A 7,502-nucleotide genomic window follows, 5' to 3' on the forward strand; every position below is an offset into this window, starting at 1 on the left:
AAGGACAAGTTTCCAGGCCTGGACGTCCGCGGTCGCGGTCCGGGCGCGGTACGGACGTGGTATTTGGCAAGTCTATTGTTTCGTGCAGTTTCACCCTGTTCCGTTTAGAATTGGGAAAACCTTAAAACATGAAAGTTGTAGACCTTTGAGTTAGCTTTCCAACCATATATTGTGGAGCCCAAATAGAGTTCTGAGAGAAAAGTTATGTGCATTTTACTAGACAGTGCGCAGTATGCCAACTCGATTCTTCGTTTCGTTGTTCTATCATCCGTTGATCCCCGAATACGATCCCGGCTTAATTCATTGGGCTTTTACTCAGACTTCAATGATCCAAATCACTTGAATTCATTCCGAGGGGGTGATCAACGTGGATGAGTCGCCACCTAGTCCTAAGTTCTCCGAGGGGCAAATCCGAGTTGCTCAAAACATGAAAACTTCTGATGTGGGGACGAGCCACGAAGGGCATGATATCCTTCGAGAATGCCTTACAGGGATCGAAGTTGGCCCCGACCTAGATGCTTCTTTTATTTTTGACGAGGCTTGTCGGCTCTTCAAAAAAGTAAGTTTCTGCCCTCTAAAATTGCGCTTGTGCTTTATCCTTGTCATTCTGAGTTTTACCTCTCCCTTTTTGCGAAGGCCGTTGTGCTCCATAAAGAAGCGTTCTCCAAGTCTCGAGCTGAGCTTGCTCGATGTGAGGCCGAGCTTAAGAAAATCACGGAAGAGAGGGACGGTCTTAAAATCCTCTATGTCAAGAAAGAGGAAGAGATCGGCGGTCTTCGAGCCGAACTGGCAAAGGCTCGTCAAGAACAAATCGAGCTTACCGAAAAGGTAATATACCCTCTGGAGTTTGGCTATAGATTTACCCGATCAGTCTACTAACACTTTTACTTTGTAGTTTCAACAAAAGGGTGAGCTGGCGGAGCAACTTCGAGAGGAGCTCAAGATGAAGGAGGCCAAGACCCTGGGGTGGAGGCAAGGCATGGAAAGTCTTGCCTCCGAGAGAGATACTCTTCGGGAGCAGCTGGCTTCACCCGAACGCCAGTTTCTAAGTGTGAAGGAGGAGAGCATGGCTCGAGGCCACAAAATCGAGGAGCTTAAAGCTAAATCCGCTCCTGATCTTGCCAAGGCCAAATGTGATGCTGAGGCATTTATAACTTCGTACCGAGCTGACGCTGAAGCAGCTAACTAACGGGCAAAGGAGATCTCTATTGCGGCCGAAGTTAAGTTATCATGCGCACTTGACCACGCCAGGCGACAGTCCCGGAGGGAAACCCTCGAGGAGGTACATGCTCGCGACTTTGATCTCTTAGTCGATATTGAAAGGGCAAAGACTTTGGAAGAAGAGGCTGCTGCTTTGCTTTCTGATGAGGATGACTCAGCTAGTGGCTATGAGAGTGGAGGGGATGAAGATAAAGTCCCTGAGGAGGAGGCTCCCGAAGATGCAGCTGCCGAAGATGTGGCTCCTGAGTAGTTTTAGGTTTCTTTATTTTGTCTTAGTGTTTTTATGTGAGGACCCCTTGTGGGTATTATAAATATCTTTTGGAAATACAAAGGAACTCATTGTTTCAACTTTGGCTTGTGTTAAATCTCATTTTGTCCTTGTTTATGGAAAATTCAATTGTACAACTCAAATGATCAGTCCGAGTATTGGTTTGGACTCAAAACATAATAAATCCTTAGGTTTTTAATTGACCAACATAATGCCTCTTGAGGTCTTAGGTAATCCTCGAGCTATGCTTAAATCAACTAGATGCGAGCTCGGGATGTCGGGACTCTTGAGTCCGAGTTGAGTAAGCAAGGTCTCGAACTCTATATATATTTTGGCCCTTAGGCTCTTTAGGTTGGCCCTTAGGCTCTTTAGGTTGGCCCTTAGGCTCTTTAGGTTGGCCCTTAGGCTTTTATATATCGACCCTTAAGCTCTTTAAGTTGGGCCAATTTGGCCTCTAGTGTGGCTGATGTTTTATACTTCAATACCACACAAGAAGGAGGGGGGGGGGGGGGGGTGATTTGTGTGGTACCCTATTTTTCGTTTAACCTGATTATAGAATTACCTGGTTCTTCTATGTGTTCCAACTACTACTGTTGCGGAATAATAAATACAGAGATTTTTACGTGGAAAACACCTGGCTCAAAAGGTGAAAAAAACCACGACCTACCTTCCAGTAGGATTTTCCCAAACTCTCCACTAAAATCACTGAGCCAAAAACTGTATTTACAAAAACTCTTTTGTAAACCTAAGATTAACTCTAATCCTTTTGTGGCACACATCCTCAACTGTTGCGATAACTTCAAGTTAACTCTAACTTGAAAACTCTAAGTACCTAATACAATTGTTTCTAGATAAGCTGAAAGATACAATGTAAAATCACCTACTACAACTGAACTAGAATAAAAGATAGACACTTGGAACCGGTTCTTCTATCTGGTTGAAGTAGCTTCAGGTTTGCACGCTTGAAGATTCACACGAATTGCTTGCAAAATTGCCTCGCTATTTTGCTCTCAATTCACGTTTAACTTCTGCTTGTGTGCGTTACCTGTAAAAGAGAACAACACTGATATTTATGGAGTTAGTAAAAGGAGATTGACTAGAATACAGATGCTACTCTTCCTTGGTGATAGAGTTCTAGTTGGTCTCATCCTCTAACTCTATCCATTTCTTAAGCCGTGTTTCTCTTTGTGTAAGGAGTCTTTCTCCTTATCCAATATGCAACCTTTTCGATCATGATCAGGAGATATCACTTCTGATAAGTTAGATTTATCTCCTTCACGTGCATCTCACATGTTTGAGTTGGTCATAACTGTGCTTCACAAGATGGACCTGGCCCATGTCTGAGTTCCTTTGTCAGTCTTCAAAACTTCACATTTACTTGGGCCAATAGTGGCTATGTAAGTTTTCCCTCTTTTCGGCTAAAAGACTTAGTGAAAATTTGATTATGCCTTAGCATGTGTTTTCGTACCCATTGGGTTTTTCGAAGGTTCGATGAATCGGAACATAATTAGTTTGTGTAAACATAATCGAATACCCCTTGAGGTTTTTTTTCGAAGGCTGATGTTATCGAAGCCTTTAAATTATTCGAGGGCTGAATTTATCGAAGCCCTTTATATTTTGATTTTGCCGAGGGTAGCCTGATTTAACAATTTTTTCAAAGTGTTTGAATGCCTTTAATTTATGGCGGAAGTCGGACGTCTCCGAGCCGCATTATTTTGGCTGTAGCCTTTTTATATGACCGTAGTCTTTAATATGGCCGTAGCCTTCGGGTATGTCACTTGGACTTGTTTCCCGATAATCTTTCGAACTTGTTCGAGAGTTTAGTCCCCGAGTATATTTGCCTTGGCCTTTGTTTCGAGGGGATGCCTCTTTGAGGTCTTATGAGTCCGAGTTTTCGATGACTCGGATGTGTTGACTGTCGATGACAGTCCCCGAGTATCTCGGGGTTGCATTAGTGCTTTGGCCCTTGAGATGTTTCCCGTAAGATTATAAGTTTAAAGCTCTTATAATAGTAGACTTCTTTGAGACACAAAGTATTTTTGATATAAACAGAAAGCTTCTTCAAATAATTGATACATGCGGACATGTTTTGTCGTCGGGGCTCGACTATTCTATATGGACACGGTTCATCTGACCGTTTGGCCCATTAGAAAGTTTTCCTATCGAGGCTCTCTTAGGCGTGAAGTATTTTCCTCAAAAATATGATCTCTGAGGTTGATGCCCCCCAGTATTCGAGGTTGATTGAAAAGAAGCCTTGGATACTGTTCGAGTTTTCCTTAGGTAGCATATAGTTGTTGCCTCGTTAAAAATCATACCGGTAAAACCCATTTGGGACAAAATCCAGTCTAAGGGAAAAAGAATGCAACGCATAATTTAAAACCTAAGGCCTTCGTGTAAAAAGGGTGTCTTCGATAGCTTCGATCGAAAACCTGCATTGAGTTAGCTTTAAACTTAAATGGACAAAAGGATAGAGTCATACCTTATCAGTAGTATCATTTGAGTAATGATATGTTCCAATTTTTTGGTAGTAGTTCACCTTCCATCGTGCTAAGTTTGTAAGATCCTTTACCGACAACACCGAGGACTCGGTACGGTCCTTCCCAATTCAGGCCCAGTTTCCCTTCATTCGGGTCTCGAGTATTGAGGGTGACTTTCCGTAGAACTAAGTCCCCGATTCTGAAATATCGAAGATTGGTCCTTCTATTGTAATACCTTTCGATCCTTTGCTTCTGTGCGTCCATCCGAACGAGTGATGCTTCTCGTTTTTTGTCTAATAGCTCGAGGCTGGTATTCGTAGCCTCGTGATTTGAATCCTCCGATGTATGTCAAAACTTGGCGCTGGGTTCTCCAACCTCGATAGGGATAAGGGCCTCGGTGCCATATACCAAAGAAAACGGGGTAGCTCCGGTGCTAGACTTTGATGTTGTTTGATATGCCCAAAGAACCTCGGGTAAAACTTCTCTCCATTTCCCTTTTGCATCGTCCAACCTTTTCCTCAAGTTTGAATGATATTTTTATTTGTTGACTCGGCTTGTCCATTTCCAATTGGGTGGTATGGTGTTGATAAGATCCTCTTTATTTTGTGTGCTTCGAGGAACTCCGTCACCTTGATGCCGATGAATTGCTTTCCATTGTCACCTACAATCTCGGCAGGTATCCCGAACCGGCATATGACGTTGTCCCTGATGAAGTCAATAACTTCTTTTTCTCTGACCTTCTCGAAGGCTTGTGCTTCCACTCATTTAGAGAAATAGTCTGTCATAAACAGAATAAACTTAGCTTTACCTGGGGTCGTTGGTAGGGGTCCGACTATGTCCATTCCCCATTTCATGAAAGGCCACGGGGATAGGACCGAGTGGAGTTGTTCTCCGGGTTGATGGATCATCGGTGCGTATCGTTGGCACTTATCACATTTTTTGACAAATTCCTTAGTATCTTTTCCCATGCTATCTCAATAATACCCTGCTCTGATAATTTTTCGAATCAAAGACTCGGAGCCAGAGTGATTCCCACAAGTGCCTTCGTGGATTTCTTGTAGAACATAAAAGGTGTCCCCGGCCCCAAACATACCGTTAATGGCCCATCGAATATTCTCTGGTACAATGTTCCATCTACATCTAATGCAAACCTAGCAGCCTTGGTTCGTAGGGCCCTCAATTCTTTGTGATCCGATGGGAGTTTCCCACTCTTCAAATAGTCGATATACTTATTCCTACAGTCCCACGTCAAACTTGTTGAATTTATCTCGGCATGACCGTCTTCAACCACAGACCTCGACAAATGGACGACAGTCCCCAGGACGATGTCATCTTCTTCGACCGAGGATCCCAGATTAGCTAGTGCATCGGCCTCGCTATTTTGTTCTCAAGGCACATGATCCAGAGTCCACTCCTTGAAGCGGTGCAAAGTTACCTATAGCTTATCCAAGTACCGTTGCATTCTATCCTCTCGAACTTCGAAACTTTTGTTCACTTGGTTTACCACCAATAGAGAATCGCACTTGGCTTCGATGACTTCTGCTCCCAAGCTCTTAGCTAACTCGAGACCTGCAATCATGGCCTCATACTCGGCCTCATTGTTAGTCAATCTAGAAGTTTTGATAGATTGTCTAGTGGTATCACTCGTGGGCGGTTTCAAAAAAAATGTCAAGCCCGGACCCTTTCACATTCGAGGCACCGTCTGTAAAAAGGGTCCATACCCCCAATGAGGTACCCGAACTTAGCAGGAGTTCTTTCTCTACTTCGGGTACGAGGGTCGGTGTAAAATTAGCCACGAAGTCAACTAAGATTTGAGACTTGATGGCAGTACGGGGTTGATATTCAATATCGTACCCGCTAAGTTCGACGGCCCATTTGGCCAGTCGGCCCGACAGCTCGGGTTTATGCAAAACATTTTGAAGGGGGTAAGTGGTCAATACCCATATGGGATGACATTGAAAATATGGCTTTAGCTTTCTAGAAGCGCTTATCAATGCAATTGCTATTTTTTCTAAGTGAGGGTATCTAGTTTCAGCATCCCTAGAGTTCGGCTTACATAATAAATAGGGAATTGCGTACCTTGCCCTTCTCGAACTAGTACCCCGCTTACCGCTATCTCGGACACTGCCAAATATAGGTAAAGTTTTTCATCTACCTTCGGGGTATGAAGCAAAGGCGGGCTCGTTGGCATTCCGGGGTCCATGCAAAATCCTTTTTCTTTTTGAGCAAGGAAAAGAAACAGTGACTTCGATATGACGACCTCAAAATGAATCGACCCAAATCAGCTATCCGCCCTGTAAACCTTTGCACGGCCTTCACGCTATCCGCGATCATGATATCCTCGTTGGCCTTGATATTATTGGGGTTAACCTCGATACCCTGATTCAACACCATGAAGCCGAGGAACTTACCCGAGCCGACTCCGAAGGCGCATTTCTCCGGGTTAAGCTTCATGTTGTATTTCCTCAAGATTTTGAATGTTTCCTGCAAATGAGCTAAATGGTCCTCTGCGCGTAGGGACTTAACCAACTATTATCAATATAAACTTCCATTGTTTTACCTATTTGTTCTTCGAACATTTTGTTAACTAGGCGCTGGTATGTAGCTCCTGCATTTTTTTAGCCTGAAGGGCATTACGTTGTAACAATAAGTTCCAAACTTAGTAATAAATGATGTCTTTTCCTGGTCCTCCGGGTTCATCTGAATCTGATTATACCCGGAGTAGGCATCGAGAAAAGTTAGGATCTCGTGGCCAGCCATAGCATCGATCTTACCAATGATGTTGGGCAGTGGGAAAGAATCTTTCGGACATGCTTTTTTCAAGTCCTTATAGTCTACACACATTCTAAGTTTGTTTTCTTTTTTAGGAACTACACTACATTAGCTAACCACTCGGGGTATTTTACCTCCCGGATAGACCCTATTTTAAGGAGTTTGGTTACCTTGTCCTTTATGAACACATGTTTCACCTCGGATGGGCCTCCTTTTTTGCTTCACCAGTTTGAACCTGGGATTGATGCTTAGCCGATGTGTGGTGATTTCCGGTGGAATCCCTGTCATGTCTAAATGGGACCAAGCAAAGCAATCTATATTATCAATAAGAAATTGAATGAGTTTTTTCCTAAGTTCGGGGGTTAATCCCGTTCCCAGGTATACCTTTCTCTCGGGCATGTACTCGATCAGTATGACCTATTTCAGCTCCTCGACTATCGACGTGGTTGCATCGGACTCTTCGGGAGAGACGAAGGTTCGAGTAGTAAGGAAATCCTCTTCTTCGTCCTCGATTACCTGTTGCTCTAATTCCGTCGAGGCTGGGGACGGTGATTGCTATTTAGCCGCCTGCTTACCTTTGGTGCTTGATTTCTCCGAAGTCGAAGGCTCTGGTATCGGCACCACTTCCTCGATAGCAAACATCTCCTTTGCAGCATGTTGCTCCCCATAAACCGTTTTTAATCCATCCTCCGTTGGGTTCTGATGAAGAGTTGAGGTACCGCTCTCATGTTGTGTATTCGTGGTCTCCCGAGGAGCGCGTTATA

General features: G+C 43.8%; 1 protein-coding gene across 1 annotated transcript; it reads left to right on the forward strand.

Moving 5' to 3' along the window:
- Positions 1-427: 427 nt before the first annotated feature.
- LOC109208470 (reticulocyte-binding protein 2 homolog a-like) lies at positions 428-1,471 on the forward strand. Its single transcript, XM_019371588.1, has 4 exons — positions 428-559; positions 637-828; positions 896-1,144; positions 1,199-1,471. The coding sequence occupies exons 1-4, from the start codon at positions 428-430 to the stop codon at positions 1,469-1,471; spliced, it is 846 nt and encodes a 281-aa protein (XP_019227133.1).
- The last annotated feature ends 6,031 nt before the right edge of the window (positions 1,472-7,502 follow it).

Source organism: Nicotiana attenuata, unplaced genomic scaffold (assembly GCF_001879085.1).
Source record: "Nicotiana attenuata strain UT unplaced genomic scaffold, NIATTr2, whole genome shotgun sequence".
Classification (NCBI taxonomy): Eukaryota; Viridiplantae; Streptophyta; class Magnoliopsida; order Solanales; family Solanaceae; genus Nicotiana; species Nicotiana attenuata.

Excerpts from the sequence above, each read along its gene's own strand:
- LOC109208470 (XM_019371588.1), top strand. The coding sequence starts at position 428 with ATGAAAACTTCTGATGTGGGGACGAGCCACGAAGGGCATGATATCCTT. Across the intron at positions 560-636 it reads CTTGTCGGCTCTTCAAAAAA|GCCGTTGTGCTCCATAAAGA; the intron begins GTAAGTTTCTGC and ends CTTTTTGCGAAG. Across the intron at positions 829-895 it reads AAATCGAGCTTACCGAAAAG|TTTCAACAAAAGGGTGAGCT; the intron begins GTAATATACCCT and ends TTTACTTTGTAG.